General features: G+C 33.9%; 2 protein-coding genes across 4 annotated transcripts; one reads left to right on the top strand and one right to left on the bottom strand.

The window, feature by feature from the left end:
* Positions 1–1,063: 1,063 nt before the first annotated feature.
* On the bottom strand, positions 1,064–7,488 carry LOC140987997 (uncharacterized). Of its 3 annotated transcripts, XM_073456824.1 has the most exons (8): positions 7,387–7,488; positions 5,758–6,465; positions 5,577–5,654; positions 4,856–5,102; positions 3,973–4,072; positions 2,781–2,919; positions 1,533–1,853; positions 1,064–1,432 (listed from the first exon to the last, which is right to left on the bottom strand). In XM_073456824.1, the coding sequence occupies exons 2-8, from the start codon at positions 6,385–6,387 to the stop codon at positions 1,238–1,240; spliced, it is 1,710 nt and encodes a 569-aa protein (XP_073312925.1). In that variant the 5' UTR covers positions 6,388–6,465; positions 7,387–7,488; the 3' UTR covers positions 1,064–1,237. The 3 variants fall into 3 exon arrangements, with proteins under 3 accessions (XP_073312925.1, XP_073312924.1, XP_073312926.1); XM_073456823.1 differs by lacking the exon at positions 7,387–7,488 and having other exon boundaries at positions 5,758–7,374; XM_073456825.1 differs by lacking the exon at positions 7,387–7,488 and having other exon boundaries at positions 1,533–1,835; positions 5,758–7,373.
* A 5,027-nt stretch (positions 7,489–12,515) lies between these two features.
* On the top strand, positions 12,516–16,524 carry LOC140987188 (sodium/pyruvate cotransporter BASS2, chloroplastic-like). The gene is made up of 7 exons (XM_073455599.1): positions 12,516–13,116; positions 13,976–14,116; positions 14,805–14,960; positions 15,028–15,149; positions 15,434–15,595; positions 15,763–15,823; positions 16,081–16,524. The coding sequence occupies exons 1-7, from the start codon at positions 12,700–12,702 to the stop codon at positions 16,255–16,257; spliced, it is 1,236 nt and encodes a 411-aa protein (XP_073311700.1). The 5' UTR covers positions 12,516–12,699; the 3' UTR covers positions 16,258–16,524.
* Positions 16,525–17,631: the final 1,107 nt, after the last annotated feature.

The following is a 17,631-nucleotide window of genomic DNA, read 5'->3' as shown; positions in this document are numbered from 1 at the left end:
CAATTGAGATATCCTAATCTTACGACTTCTCCACAGTCCCAGGAAGCACCAATTTTGGTTCCATGATCATTTCAAGATTGACATCGTCAGATTTGCAGCCTCTTTTGGTTGGTAAGCCATGAAAAATTTATTTTTTGATGAATTTCTTGTCTGTTCTTTTTCTTTGTCTTCACTACAACAAAAATAACTTTTCGCAGCGCGCAAATTCTCTTTCCGTAGCGTACATTGCACGCTGCAAAGATGCAAACCGTTGAAAGTTCAAGATTATCCGCGGCGTGCTGTTGATAATAGTTGCGACGGATTTTAAACCGTCGCTGATTCCATTGCAGCAACGGTTAAAAACCGTCGCTGATTCAATTTTAAACCGTCGCTAATTTAATTTTAGCGACGTTTGTTATATATATATTTCGTCACTAAAATATTGCGTCGCTTACGTGGAGCAGCATCCGTGCTTCGTTGAGCAGCGTCCGCGCTCCGTAAGAACGGATTGAAGTATTCTTGCAAACCTTTTTTTTTAAGTATTTTTGAAATTAATTTTAAAAATTAAATTATTTTTTAAAAAAAGCCCATCATATTTAGATACCTTGTTGAAATTAATGTGATACTTGAAGTTAATTATGTGTCGGTTTTCATTTATTTTTAAAATTACGTTTCAAAAACTTGTTGGCCAATTGCCATTGGCCGAGTTCCCACCTGGGATTTTTTTTATATTTATGAGTTATTCATATTTACTATTTAAAATGAATTGATTGTGGTAATAAAAAAATGATTGGATTGTGTAGTTTTTAATCATCGTTAATTTTGACTATCAAAAGGTTTTTTACAACCGGAAATATACTGTGTAACCAATGAAGGACAGACCAGAACATAATTTATAACTTCAGACTAAAGATACATTAGCAATGAAGAACTTGGATCAAATTTGACTCTCAAGTTTTTCGACATAGTCTGGTGAAAGAAACGATATTACTCGTATTAGAATAAATATATTACAAAAATTGTGACTCGAATTTCGCCTTCCAATTTTCTGTTAAAGAGGATTTTGTGATCAAAATTTTAGAGCTAGAAAAACAGAAAAGTAACACTATTTATATAGCAAGTTTACTTGAATCTTACAATTGTTTAGTTCTTCAAACACTTGAACTCAAAGCCTATGTTCCAGCTGTTGATGGAAAAAATCAATCAGTTCCACTAATGAGAGAGACATTGTTGTATACCTGTAGAAGCCCGCAAGATTCTATTCCATAAATTTTGAAATGGCGGAATGAAAGGAAGTTCTCCTCCGGGGGCGACCAACCAACGAATGAGGGCCGTTCCAAAAAGACTCAGAATTTTCTGCAAACAACGTTCCACATAACTGTAAAAGCATTGGATTCTCGAGATAACGAAGATTCTCCAACATTTTAGCTCTTTGTTTCTTATCTAGAAAATCCTGTAGGTAGTCAAGGAATAAGAACCATGTCAATAACTTTTCAACTGCAAATGGAAAAGAATGCCAGCAACTAGTTTTTGTTATTGATATAGTTAACTACCTTCGGCTTCTGTTGATCAAGTGCGGCATTTCCATCCTCGTTGTGCACACTCATTTCTTTCTTAGTTTCACTTGATATGCTGCCGCCTGAGGCTAAATGTGGTGTATGACATTGTCTACTATTTTCATCTCCTGATCTATGACCCAAATCTTCGGAACCCTCCCCTTTTCCTGTAATTGTAACATCATTCTCCTTTGCCTGGCTATACAAATTTCTGATATGTCCCAACTTCATATCTTGTCCTTTCCTTTCTGCGTCTGAGTGGTTCTCTATATTTGACGAGGCATACATGCCAAAGGGACTCTGTTCACAAGAAGCCCCCTTGAGAAACTTGAAAATAATTCTATCAGAAAAGGAAAAGGAAAAGGAAAAGGAAAAGACACACACACACATTCTCTCTTGCTCTCCTCATTCTCATTCTCATTCTCATTCTCAACATGCAAACTTCTTGATGAAACATATACAGCGTTTGAAACTCTCTCCAGCTCTTCATTTTCAAAATGAAACAAACATTTTAATGGAAAATATACCACCGACTCTTAAAAAGCAGACCACAGCCTCACCCGCATACAAAAAGCACAAATTAAAGCTCAAAATGACAATTTTCCGGCCTTCATCTCCCAAAGAAAAACAATACTCAAAATTCCTTATCAGCATCTGAAAGAAACAGAAAATATATACCAAAAACATGGAAAAACCTTTGTCATTCGAAACAATTTTTTATCTAAAATTTCAACCCTCGAGTTCCATTCTTCAATCTTTTCCATCCCAAAATATAACGCCTTTTTAACAGTCAGTCATCGGTTTTTGCTTCTTTATCATGCACACATGCTGTTTTGTGTCCATGCACGTGTATTCACAAGTCATGAGAAGAAAAATATCTTAACAAAAAGTATGGATTGATGCTATAGTTACTTGAGATTTGGTAGCCAAAAATCCCAAGCCACAGAACTCATGTCGCTCAATCTTTAGGGTAAAATGCATCCCTTAAGTTAGGACATAATTACAAAAACTATCATTCTCTGTTCGAAAATTACAAAATCCACATCAATGTTTTCTTGTTGTCCAATGCTTTCTCATTTATTGTTAGAGCCGTTAAGAAAAGGCGGTGGCATCATCATGGATAGTCTCTGTAATTATGTTAAACTTCAGCGTGTCTGAATTTACCTAATCTTTAAGGATTTTTATCAATTTTAAGATTGTTATCTGATAAAGCAACAAATATAGCCAAATTGAACAGGGAATTACCTCAGGCTTCATGTCTTCACCCACAGAGTCATCACTGTCGTCAGTTCCACCCATCATTCGAACAATCTCCTCTCTCTCTTGCCTGCGTCGCATCATTACACATATAGCGCATTGGCAGCCTTCCTTATGCTTCTTAAGTCTGCAGAACAGAAGATACATATATCGCAGAATGGGTCAAGAAGTTCAAGATCCTGATGTTATTTTTCTGGTAACTGCATGTATTCATGTAAATAGTTTGTAATGAAAGGATATCAAATTTTTTTGCAAAAAAATAAAGCATCTCTCGATAAAAATAGAACCAAGTTATGCTACAAGAAAATTGGTTCCACGAGAGATCGGCCTAGGTAATACCACCATGATGCAATAAATTCAGTAGTAACTTTCTTTATTCGTCAGAAAGCAACCGAGTTTATAGAAAAGGAAATAAAATAAATAAACAAGAAAGGAAATCATTTTAGAAATATCTAAACAAGGTCCACATAAATAATTCACCTTCCAATAAAAATTATCGATTGATACAGCACATCAATGTTCTATCATTTCAACCTTAAATTTTCCTAGACAATCCAAGGCCTAAAATATCTTACAACGCATATTAGAACTGCGTCAAAAGGTAGGCAAGAGAACTATCAGACGCAATGAATTTTTCATCGGTAGATTTTTTATTTTGGAATTATTAGAGATTGAAGGTGAGGGACTGAGGATAATAGATGAGGAAAAGAAAATCTGCTATCTTCTGTAATGACTCGAACTTTGAGTGCATCTTAATTTCAAGCAAAACAAATCTCAAACTTCATACCAATTTGAATTTAATAGATTTAATGAGATCAAATATGAGTGAAGGTATATAATTAACAGTGTATGCTGCAAAGCATATTTGTATCATACATTTCCTTCATTTTTCATTTATCACCAAATAAAGGAAAATGTTCTACTAAGAGTTTTCTTCTCACAGAACCAAAATCTATGAGAACTAAGTAAGCTACAAAATTCCGATTAAAAAGATTTATTAAAGTTTATCTTCCAGAGGGAAATGTAAGAATTTGCACTCCTTTGGCCCTATGTGCTACTTTCCGATTTTCTCTATTTTATTAAATGATATCTTGTTTATAATGAAGAAAATCAATATGAGATACAGTATTAATAAAATCAAATGTAGAACAAATGATGCATGGTAACAGCAGAATCATACCCATGAAACTTTTTACCCGAAAGGCTGAAAGCACCACTTTCCATTGGTGTATTTCCTTGACTTGAAAGAGTAGTTTCTGTAACTGGTGTGCTATCAACACCTGATGGATAAGAAAAACCTGATAGCTAACAACTTGCTAACTCCAGTAAACAGAACTGAGTGAATTGTTGAAAAAACTTACTGAAGAAACAAGAAACAAGTATCTGAGAAATTTAAAAGGAAATCACATGACTACAGCACAGGAATGACAATGGAGAAGTCCTAGTACTCCAGATATTTTCACAACGGGCAAGACAAGATTAAAGCTACTAATCTCAGTTCACCGACCAAAAACTAAAGCAACAATCAGAGATCACTTGAAGAAAGTGATTTAAATTTGGAAAATTGTGAAAAACGACGTTGATTATGGATCATTGAAATTTTTTCAGGATTTGATCATGAAAAAATGTTAAAACTGTTTTGATGGGTTGAAAATCATGGATTTGGCAAGGAAAAGTTTATACAAAATATTAAAGAAACGAGAATAAAAAGTGCACATAAAATTCAAGATAAACAGATAAGGAAAAGTAGAGATGATTTCAGAAATATAATCCAGAAACTGAGAAGGCTGTAATTTTCAATTGGATTATTTTCAATTTTCACCATTTTGTTCTCTCAATTAACATATAGACGGGCACATAATCTATAAGTAATTTAACTGAATTAGAATCTTTTTATGAAAATTACCTTATAGACAGCTAAATGCACATTCTCTCCCTCTTTCTAGTAAGAAAAAAGAATATAGTATTTCCAACTAACAGCGAAAAAAATATACGAGGAAATCAAATCACTCGAATCTGAAGCACAGAGATTAAAATAAAAAAAACAAAAAAAAAAACAATACCATGAGTTTCCTGAGGCTGATCGTCATTGAATAAACCAACAGTGATCCAATACTTTGCGAAGTTTTTCCTCACCCGCTTCATGAGTTCAACAATATAATCGCCTTTATTATTATACTTGTAGCAATTATCCCATATGTACTGTACATCCCTGAAAACATCCTCTGAATTCTTGTATTTAACACCCTTTTCAAGGTTACTACATATCGTACCAAAATCCATAGGTGTATCAATGACATCGAAATAGTCCTGTTTCATTGCAGATGAAACTTATTTTAAAAAACTGACCAATTCCTGAAACCCATTGATGTCAAGAGTTCAGCTTACCCATTCACAGAAATTTTACAATGACAAGCAGCATAAATCATCGCGATTGAAATGGAAATATCAAAACTGAAGGTATAAGAAAAATATGGCTTCTGTCTTTCAGACGCTGATGCTGTGTTAGTTGAGCAACTTGAATTTTTATTTGTTAAGATTTATTTGAAAACAGCAAAGCAGAACTGTAATAAGTGACAAATCAAGGGCAAAAGGTATTAATATTTTCAACATCCCACAAATTAAAGAAATCCAACAATTAAAACCTCACCCCCTCCTCCTTCACTCCCATTTTCCCCCTTCACAATATATTTCCTAAACAAAAATTTAAGAACCATAAAAAAAGGTATAGGAAGCTTCGCTCATTTTGCATCAAGAAAAATGCAACAAACAAATCATGCTTACTGGTATTCCAAGAGCAACAGGATTAACTGGAACATTGAAGGGTTCGGCTGCATCCATTTTCATGATCTTTCTTATTACCTGTGAGAAGAACAAGTGTTGAGGTGCCACAGGAAATAAAGGAACATTTATTGTATCTTCGCATAGAAAATCATAATTAAACTTCGAGTAAAAGCAGTATTACTTCCAAAGCAGCTTTCAGCTCTTGCTCATTGTTTTTTGAATCCTGATGGAGTAATTCCACATCCTTCCTTTCCATCCTATCTCCCTTGACAGTTTCAGTATTGCTACACGGGCTCATACTTGAACAGGCAAATCCCTTCGACGATTTAATCTTTATACCCATAGACTTTTTAGATATATTTCCAGATCCGCCTTCCTTAGCCTCAGACAAAGAGTTTGAACTGTCTTCCATTCTGTCATTGGGAACTAGCTGCTTTTCAGAACCAAATTGTTGGCTACTCTTTTCAGTGTCGCTAAGTGTTGGAGCATCTGAGGAAGTATGATGAGATTCTAAATTTTTTGAAGTTTTGATCTTCACTTTTACCCGTGTATAAACAGCTTTCACAGATGTATTATTAACTGATCGTCCTACAGAATGAGCATTAGAAAGTACTTCGGCTTGACCACCTTCTGGTGGAGATGGTTTCGTCTCAGCATCCGTTCCAGAGTCAATCACATTGTCAGAATCATCCAAAGGAGAGTTGTCTTCTGTATTCAAACTGGCAACATTAGAAACTACATCATTTGCGGCATTTGCGCTTAACTTTGGTTTTTTAGCTTTTCCTTTCTTACTTCCACGCCTCCGCTTCATTTAGTCTTATTAATGCTGGTCTTTCAGAAGTCAAGATCCTCAATGGTGACCCAAGAACAAATTAGTAGAAATTTCAACCTACAAATCATCATAGTACGGTTCTTCATTGTGAAAAATAATGAACATTAGCATATTTCTACACAACAACTCGTTATATCCACCACGATATTAATATGCAATGATTAGTCAGAAGGCATTACAGGTATTACATCCTTACTTTTGGAGATTGCAATTTACCATCCAATACCAAAACGTTTCTTTTTATAGTCAGATATAACTGACCCCGAAGAAGGTCCATTGAACTCATAACAAAATCATTAACTTGACATCAAAATGGCTACAGAGCTGAACCTTTCTTATCTCTACAATTTATGCAACTTCAAATGATAAAAAAAATTCTTCCATATTATTCACACTTTTAAAGCTGAAATATGTGCATAAACTAAAATCATTGAATAACTCTTTGACACGGGCTTTTTATTTTCACTAGCATAGGAAATTAACAATGATAAAAAAAAACTCCCAATTGTTAATCTTTATCTACTTCAGAGGAGCTATTTGTTCCCGAATGAGTAAAATTCAAGTCAATGTCGATTCATAAGACGTTAAGCCCTATAATTTACTCATCCACATACAATCATCAGAACATCTCCAACAATTCAAAATTTATGCTCCAAACAACAATGCAACCCAACAGTAAAGCAAACATGGACAAAAGTTCCAATTTTACAACCCCGAAGATCCCAGAAAACCATGCGAACAAACCCTAAAACCCACAAATCAGAAGCCCCTGAAATTCCTGCCATCATTACGACAAAATCGAAAATTGAAGAAAGAAAATACACAAAAGGCAAAGAAAAAATTCCAAAGAAGAAGAAAATTAAGATAGCCGAAGGCAACTCATACAAAAAATAACGTAAAAAAAAAAAAATTGAACAGAACGCCTCAAGAGAGATGATATTGGCAAAGGAGTGAGATGTACGTAGGTGTATGGATTACCTGTTTCAAATATTTATACGTTGTCGTTAGCGTCTCCGAATGCAAAATCAAAATCAAAATCTGAATCAACTTTTAATATTTTCGTTTGCACATTAAACCGAAGCGTTGCGGTTCTTATATTTTCCGAACCTTATGTGGAACCCACTGTTTTTGCTATTTCCACTCCATTAAAAAATGTGAGACCAAGGCGACGGTTTGGGACAACCAGACACGGCCAATTGTCACTGGGTCGATTAACCGAGTCATTGGCTTTGACTCTGAACTGTGATCGTATCCGACCTGGTTACGATGTTAGGGTTAAAAACTCATAGGCCCGCCTGATCGATGGTTAAAAACATGAAGGCTTGTTAACAGGTCCACAGGTCGATTATTTATAATATTTTTAATTTTTAAAAAAATGTATGGCCACAATCAACCGATCATGTGGACGTTGGAGATCAACGGTCAAGATCAAGTGGTCGTTGATCGATCCGACAGATCTGAACCGTTGGGTTGACCATTTAATCATTTTTATTATTATTATTGAATTTGAAATGGACGGCCATGATTTTGTGGTTGTTGATGATCAATGACACAATGACACAATGACATTGTCATTGTGCATAGGGATGTAAACGATCCAAACCAAACCAAATAGTATCAAGCTTGAGCTTGGCTCGTTGAAGATTGTTTGATGCTTGAGCTCGGTTAGTATTGAAATATCTAAGCTCGACAAAAGCTCGAGCTCGACTCGTTAAAAGCTCGTTTATCATGTTAATCAAATCAGGCTCGAGCTTGATTCATTAATAGCTCGTTTATTATGTTTAACGAGCCTGACTTGAGCTCGGCTAGTTTTCGAGCTCGTAAAGCATAGAATTGAGTTCGAGTTCGAGCTTGTTAAAAATTAAATATAGCTATGAATTAATTTTAATCAGACATAAAAATATAAATTCATTCATAAATAACAAAAACGACAAAAATAACAACTAAAAAAACATAAACTCGCTATATTATTTAACATCCCAATATAATACATCTAGCATCCAGATAACAAATATTTGTCATATATTGATATCACCATATAAATAACATTGCAATAATTTCATTCCTTTAATACTCCATTCACTGAATTTCAAATAAATTTTATTTTTTAATCAATATAAATTCATCATATTCAATTTAATATAATATTTTAGGATAATAATTTGTAAAGTTACTCAACGTGTATATGACTTGGTGATGTAAATCTTTTGGGGGAAAAAGAATAAGTTGGTATATTTCTGTTAATTTATTATGTTTTAAAGAACATTTTAGTATAATGATATGCAAGTAAGATTAAAAATGTAATTGTGAGTATGTAGTGTAAATTCATCTTCTTCTTTTTTCAACTATGTTTTGTGTTCAATTCTTTCCATTGACATTAGTACTAATATTTTTATTTGTTAACTTAACAAATGAGCTAAGTTCGAGCTCGCGAGCCTATTATTGAACATATTTGCGAGCCTATTATCGAATATGTTTGCGAGCTCGTGCATTATTAGGCTTGAGCTTGGTTTGATTAAATTTTCGAGCTCGAAATCGATCTTGATCTTGGCTTGATATGATTAATAAACGAACTCAAACGAACTTTTTATCGAGCCGAGCTCCAAATAGTTCGCAAACGGTTTGGTTCATTTACATCCCTAGTTGTGCAACGGTGGACTTGGACCTGGACCGACTAGTCGACCGTGGATTTTATTTTTGGCCAAATTTTTATTCTATAAATACATCACATCCCTTCATTTTTTCACACAATTATCTCTCAATTTTCAATATCTAATTCTTAATTCTTTCTCCATTCTCAAACTATCAAGTCTTGCTTTTTGATTTATTGTCAATTTTTTATTTAGTTTCTTAATTACTTCAATTTTATATTTATACAAATTTTTGGATCAAGTTGTAGGGGTGTTAAAGGAAAGGGAAAGAGCATCATGCCCGAGTTCCAGGATAGCCATTTTTGTTCATTTAATGTCAACGGCTATGAATTTGACGCTTCTCTCAGGTGATTTGCAAGCCAAATGCAAATATTGTTCGAAAATTTTCATATTTCAACAAGGAGGTGATAATGGAAACTTAACGCGATATGTCTAGAAAAATCATCATGTGAAAATTGGTATTGATCGTTCTCAAGCTCAAATTACGACATTATCGTATCAAACAGGCAACGACGCATTACTAAGTTATGAAACAATGAAGCAAATTTTGCAAAATCAATAGTATGAGGTCTAAACAATTCGCACGAGATGTTCCAACTCATTGAAATTCAACGTATAAATTGAATATCGAGAGATCAATCTTATACCTCAAAACGACAAGGAAAAATCTAAGGTTAACGAGCTTATATTTTCTCCATTTCAGTTATATCAACAGAACTAGGAGAAATTGAAAACAAGAATAAGTATCAAATCAACCACAACCCGAGTTGATATAGAAGGAAATCATAGGATATGGATGAAACAAAATTTCTATCCCAATGAGTTAAAGAAATGGCATCAATTTGGGGCTCTTACCTCAGTTAATACTACATCACCCATTTTCTCAGAAATCTCAATACTACCAAAATGGATTCAGGAAACTGTTCGGGAAACTTGGGCAAATAACTATTATTTGTCTAGAAGAGACATTATGAAGCTCTATTTTTTTAGTGCAGTATCATAAATAGTTGGTAAAAGCTCACACGAAGCCTTTCATTTCATCAAGCTTCTGAGACCTGACATGAACATCCAGAAGTTGTTCAAGGACTCTTCAGAGAATGAAACACCTCTTATTTCTTATTTACTGAAGATGACATCTCTACTCGAAGAACAAGAGATTATGGGTCTGTCTCGCAAAGATGGACATTCAAATTTTCATTTAAGTTTTATCAGAATTCTGTAAATTGATCTTTTATGTAAAATATTATGACATGAAAAACTACAAGTTTTGCAAAAGATGTATATTAAAAGAAAATAAATCTTATGTAGAACATCAAGCTGCCGAGGAATAAAAAAACTCGTCAGAAATTCTGCAACGCGACTCATGGGGAAAGATAGTCAGAAGGAATCTGCCCAGAATGTCAGGACCAAAAAGTTCCAGAATTCGAAAAGTGATTTTGGCCCAAATCTGGTCAAAAAAATAATGCGGAGAAAAGTTTAAGTGGTAAGTGACCACATAAGTCACGATTTTCTCGGAGATCATATAAAAGCAAAATATTCCTCTATGAAGGTAAATAAAACATGTTATCCAACCACTTTATCAGTGGATGATGGACCACTCAACCACCACAATATGACATACCACTAACTAGTGGTACACCAACTAAAAAGTGATATTGGTCTTAACTGTCAAATTAATTTATAAGTTTAAAGTCTGGATTTCAAATCTACCAAGACATTTATATGTATCAGGACAAAAAAAAGATGAAGACATTATTCAATCTCTTTATTTTTCTTTCAAAATAAAATTTGTAATATTTTTAGTTTATGTGTTTTGTGATTCAAGCTACGATAAGTAGGCATGTTTCTTCTGTTCTACAAGAGGTTACTATATAATAATATATTGTGTGAATAAAAGAATCAAGGCTCACTGATTCTCTCATGAATTATTTTCAAAAGTAAACTTCTTTACTATACACAATGAAGTAAGAAACGAGACTTGGTTGTGCTAATTACAGTTGAAGAGATCTACATCAGGAACCATCTGTTGCGACTATGTGGTTATGTTGTGAAGAGCAATATGCAAAACCCAGTAGATATAACCCGAAGACATTCTGGTCAAAGAGGTAAAATGTTTAATTTATTATAAGAAAACATGATGTGCTATAAATATATAGACATGCTCGATAGACATAATAACGTCACGTACCAAACAGGGGCTCAATGATGATTTTGTAAAATTTTAAAAGTAGAGAACTTAAACTAACTTTTGACGGGCAAGAGAGCAAAGTTTAAATGAATCTAGGGTTTGATGATTTATTTGAAATTTGCTCATAATTTATTATACTTCATTTATAAGTACATCAAACTTTTTTTTTGCTAGTTATACCATGTTAGGTATATATTTTGTCTAAAATTCAACATTACTTAAAATACACTAATTTTAGTTATCTTATTTGGCCTTGGATGTCACTCAACATGCCAAAAAGTTATTTTGCATCGCATCAATTTGTATGCCAATAATAAAAGTTATTGGATTTGACCAATTTTTTTTATGTTATGTTTAGAGCGGTCAAAATAGGTTAAGCTTGGCTCGAGTCGAGATGCATTATATTATTTAGGGATTTGTGAATTCTTTGTTAAACTGGTAAAACTGATCAGAATTTTGGTCGGTTCGGTCAATCTATTTTCTTTTTGAAAATATTGGTTAATTGGTTTAATCGGATCTGTTTCGATTTTGAATGTAAAAAATCTGTCAAATCGATTAAATTGATATTATATATGTAATTATTATTGGGTCATACTTTTTATAATTTGTATTTTTTGTATTGGACTTTAAACATATCTAAAAAAAAGTATTGGATGTCAAATAATAGTCCAATTTTATTATTACAAGTCCTAAGTCATTAAAATTATTCCACAACTTTTTATTTTATTTTATCTTATTGAATTTTATTGAATTGAGTGTTTAATTTAATTAAATTAGATGTTGAGTGAATTTTAAAAAAATAAAAAAAATACCGATTATTTCGGTCGATATTTTATCGGTTATGTTTAATTGGGTTTAATGGCTAAAATCGACCAATTCGTATGGTCGAAAAAAAATTCGGTTTGTTCGATTTCGATGTTTTCGGTAACATCAGTTCCGTTGTGACCGATTTCACACCTTTAATATTACTAAAAATAGTCTAGGTTAGACTCGTCAAATGGTGAGTTGTGATTGATTTTGAGTTGGACTGCCCGAGAAATCGTTTTGACGGCTCTTGTTTCATTGGATTTGTTTTTTAATCATTATTGAAGATGTATGTTTTATTTAATTCTTGAACTTATTATGAAGTTAGAATAGCCTGAGGTTTTAAACAAATATAGATATGCTCAATCGAACTAAATATTTTTAAAAAAAATTGTTCCATTACATCTTAACGTATGCCATTTTATTCTGCTTTGCTCAAATTTTGTTTGGTCTTTAGTTGCAGATTTTATTATTAAAATATACATTTCCGAGATGAATAGTCGGATGAAACATCTGAAAATGTATGATCAAATGCTCTGAGAACAAGCAATCACTTCGTTCACCCAACAGCTCTTCAAACAAACAAACAATCCCAACTCCCGAGTTGATTTTTTTTATCTTTTTGTTTTTTTTTTTTCTAAATCAACAATGGCTGCTTCTTTGTGTCTCCATACGTTCATTTCCTGTCCGAAGCAAACCAATTCAAGGATATCGCTGTACAAACCCATCATACCCATTAAAGTTTCCGCAAGACCTTACTGTGAGAGTTCAAGATTTGCCGTTAAATGTAGTTTCGGTAAGGATTTTGAAGAATCAGCACCTGTGAATGTTACGGTTCCGGATGAACCCAGATGGGAAAATTGGTTGGCTACAGCAGCAAGCTTGTATCCCCTTTATGTGACTGCTGGAGGGCTGGTTGCTTGCTTCAAGCCTTCTGCTTTTTCTTGGTTTGTGGAAAGAGCTCCCACTTCGTATAGCTTAACACTCGGGTTTATTATGCTGGCTATGGGGATTACGTTGGAGCTCAAAGATTTGGTCAACCTATTCATGCAAAGGCCATTTTCCGTAAGTTTATGTACCCGGCTCTCTTTTTCAATGAGTGTCTCTATAGCCCGCAGTTCGATTTAAAAGGGTGAATTAAAAATTATGTCAAAATCATATCTTTACTGTACTGGAAGAAAAATATAAAAAATTTAAAAGGAATGAACATCCTCCAGCTAATCCCTACCCCTGTTTCATTTAATGATAAGTGCTGTACTTAGGTTCGAGGTATGATCATGAGCTGGCCTAATTTCCTGTCACTAGCCTCTAGTGAGTGTGTCTCGATTAGTTAGTTAAAACTCGACTCGATCTTGGGTTTGAGTTGCTAAAGTGGAGCTTGATCGATATTCTTCCAGGTTGAAATAGTACTACTGAAATTTGAGTTATTGTTTTTCTAATACTATCCATATTATTATTCTACCTTTAAGTTTTTTTTTAAAATATAAATTTCGCATTTAAGGACTAATTTTATAGAATTGACGGGTATTTTTCTTGTAGTAACTCGAGCTCCATTGATGACTTAGAATATTTTTCTAAGCAATCAAAAAAAAGTTGCTCAAATTTCTAGTATGATGGGAGATATCCATCTAAACACGATTAACCCTGTTTCTCTTTTTTTTTTCCTTTCGATTCTGAATTGGTTATCTTGGATTCCTTTAAAGCTGTTTTTACCGCGAGCTAAAAAGCAATATAACTGAATAAAGAACCAAAAAAAAAATGCTATTATACTTATGATGTTGCTGATTAATGATTTGTGAATTAAACTCTGTATCATGGTTAAACCATGTACAACTAATGAATCTAGCTCGACAAATTTTTCATGTAGCTATTACTGGTTTATCAAATATCATGAGATATATCATCTATATATCTCTTGTATCAGATACTTTACGGTTGCGCTGCTCAATACACCATTATGCCCACTTTTGGCTTTGTAGTTAGCAAGATTTTGGGGCTCTCGCCTTCCCTCTCAGTAGGTTTGATTTTACTTGGTAGTTGCCCCGGTGGTACAGCCTCCAACGTGGTAAGATCCTTTATAGTTCTTATGCAATGAATGAATATATTATTAAGGAGAAAAGCAGAAGAATATTTATATGACTCTGTCACATATTTTTCTAGTTTGTTAATAGTGGATAAAAATATTTTAAATATTGATTTTACCATTATAAAACTGACCTTTTTAAGATAATAACTAGATTAAGGATTCCTAGAATGGACTCCAATTGTGGAAATGGTCTAAAGAAATTTTGCTGAGGTATTTGAAGAATAAGGAGCCAGCCTCATACAGTACTCACATGCTATTGACATAGGTGCATGGAATGAATATTTTATTGTCGGCATAGAATTTATTTTTATTTTTCTTCGTCTCTGGATATGAATGTTCTTAACACTCATTTTTAGAGGACGGAGAGAAATTTTCTTCTCAAGTGCAATCATATTTATGGTGCCTGATCATTGGAAACTAATCAATAATTTATTTTAATGTTTCAGAGTCCTGTTTGCTTGAACTTTCACTGTTGTTTATTTAACTATGTTAGCGATTTTTCCTCCTATAATTGGGATTTTTTTTATTACGACGCTACGCACACTTTTAATTTTTTATGCAGGACTGCCACCTGTTAGTTTTGTTCAACCTTTGAAAAATTCTGATTATATTTTTCCTCTAGTAAGAAAACAAAAGTACCATTTCTTTTGTGGAATTATTTTTACAGGTGACTTTAATTGCTCGAGGAGATGTACCGTTGTCCATAGTAATGACAGTTTGTACCACCCTTGGAGCAGTAATTCTTACACCGCTTTTGACAAAGATTCTTGCCGGAACCTATGTTCCAATTGATGCTTTTAAACTCTCCATCAGTACCTTGCAGGTGAATTACCACAATAAACCTTTCATTTTATGTTTGCATGTTATTTCAAACATTTTTTTTTGTTTAGGTGGTGGTTGCTCCTGTTCTGCTAGGATCCTGGCTACAGAGCACATTTCCTCAAGCTGTGAAAATGGGGACTCCCTTTGCTCCTTTGCTAGCTGTCTTAGCATCCTCACTCCTTGCTTCCAGGTTTGAATTTTGCCGATCTTATAGTGAAAACTCATTTTCTGTGGATAGTTTCTATAAAACCAAGCGTCTGACATCGAGGATACTATTTATAGGACTAAATGGCTGCCGCCGGTTTATCAAAATTGATAATTGTTAGTCTCGAATATTTTTAAACTATACAATAGTCCAAACACCATGTTTCAATCACTATGTGTCACATTAGAATGGCAATTGTTGCTAGATCTATGTTTTCTCATTTTCTCTCCTCTATAATTACTTTCTGAATTCCTGTTTTGTTTTTTCAGTGTTTTCTCGGAAAATGTCATTCGTCTGAAGTCTTCATTAATTGGTACATTAATACCATCTGATGCATCATTGTTGCTTCGAGTTCAAGCAATACTCTCTTGTGAGTTGGGAGTTGTGGTACTCTCAGTACTGTTGCTACATTTTGCAGGTTTCTTTGTGGGGTAAGATACTCTTTTCTTTTCTGTTGTTGCTTATCCGACATTAAATTTTTACTTCGTTATTTTAGTTTGAATGAATCCAGTGCTCGGTACAGTACGGTAACTGAGATCTCAGGTCCATTTCTTATTAAGAGGAAGTGACTTGAGTGTTAACTTCTTGCGTTTCACAGGTATTTAGCTGCTGCTTTAGGTGGATTTAAGGAGCCACAGCGGCGTGCGATTTCCATAGAAGTAAGATTTCTGAAATGCTTAGTTCTATTCAAGAGAGCTTTTTTTTTTTTTTTGACAGAATCAGCATTTGCAAGTACTATTGCTTCTCTTTCGTGAGTTTTAAGTTCAAAATATTTGCAGTAAACCTTTATCATTAGCCGCTCAGGCGTAGTTTCTACAGTTCACAAATGATTTTGACCAGTACTCCTTGTGCGCTTGCATGGTTGAAAAATCTGTTAAAATATTTTAAAAAATTAGTCACTGCTCGTTTGTTGCAGGTTGGCATGCAGAATTCATCGTTGGGAGTGGTTTTAGCAACGTCCCATTTTGCATCATCAATGGTTGCGTTACCTTCAGCTATATCCGCGGTACTAATGAATATAATGGGCAGCAGTTTAGGTTATTTTTGGAGGTACAATGATCCTTCTTACCTAAAGGAAGTGGCTCGGAAGTGACGCGAAGACATGGAGCAGGTTTTGTAGCTTAAAGGCCTTAAGCTCAATGTATTCAGCTAGTTTAGCTGCAGTTTGAATTCTTTAAACGCCCCCACCTTGTTCCTTGCAATATGCAAACATAGCAAATTCTTTCAGTAGTTCAGGTCTTTGGTATTGTGATGGGATTATTTCATCAAAATCCCTTTTAATCAACTTTGCAAAACAAGGCCTGATTTTGGACATGAGAAGCAAATACTCTGTATGTCAAACAATTGGTGAATAATACCCTTCTACGAGCATTGGATTTATTAATCTGGATATATATCTAGATCATCATTTCGCCTGTCAAAAATAAATTTTAATTTTTTTACAAAAATTTGAAGTCCAATTGTATAATTCGCTTCTCTTTTATCATATTAAATTCTAAAAAGTTTTATTTTATACAGTAAAAAGAATAATTTTCAATCTTATTTTACATTATGAAACCAATTAATTCAGTAAGCCTTCTAACTCATGGAACCCATCAGTTTATATTTTGAAAATTATCAAAACCAACTATAACTTGTAGGGCCTTGATGAAAGACGAAAAACCAACACACGGGTAGTGGCGAAATTATTATTCAGACGTTTTCCATCATATTTTTCTCTCGGAAAAGAAGTACAAAATAGTCACAAAAATTATCGACCAAGTTCCTCGTCGGAAACCGATACCTATCACGATCAAGAAGACTCAATACCCTTGGATCTTTTTCAAAGAAACCATCTCTTCCCTAAAGTAAAACATCTCATCGAAAAATCACCCTACGGAAGATCAAGAAAAGATCGAAAGGGATCGACGATATCCCACGTATTTCACGACGCATGCTCTCGACCGGCTTGAACAAAAGCTTTTTACTGATATAAAGTAAGTATACATGCAGATTCTGTTAGAATTTTTCATTTTTCTACACATCGATGAACATGATAAATAAATATGTGGAAATAGATCGAGCGTTACCTCCGACCATCAAATAATTTGTAAGTATTCTATTTTCCTCCGATCTTTTAAGCACTCCAACTCTCTGTAGATGGTTTATTTTTGCTCTTATGAGTTTGTGCTTAGAGAACTCAATCACAGCTATTTATAGGCATTTCTCATATTATTAATGAGTTGATCGGGAGCTCGAGAGTCAAAATAAGAGGCACGTGCGCGTCTCAATTTTCTAAAGTTGAGGCGGCACGTGTACAGTTTGTAAAAAATACAGGCTTATGGCTGTTGTCATTTTCTGTACATTTATTCTTGTTTTGATATGGGTCATTTTTTTAAATTATCCCACTGGGCCCATACATATCTCATTTACCATAAGAGAAAATAAATATATGAATCATGGCGATATGTCATCGAAAGACGAGTAT

This window comes from Primulina huaijiensis, chromosome 11, assembly GCF_012295235.1.
Source record: "Primulina huaijiensis isolate GDHJ02 chromosome 11, ASM1229523v2, whole genome shotgun sequence".
Lineage (NCBI taxonomy): Eukaryota > Viridiplantae > Streptophyta > Magnoliopsida > Lamiales > Gesneriaceae > Primulina > Primulina huaijiensis.
The sequence above is the reverse complement of the archived record's forward strand: the minus strand, read 5'-3'. Positions and strand labels throughout refer to the sequence as shown.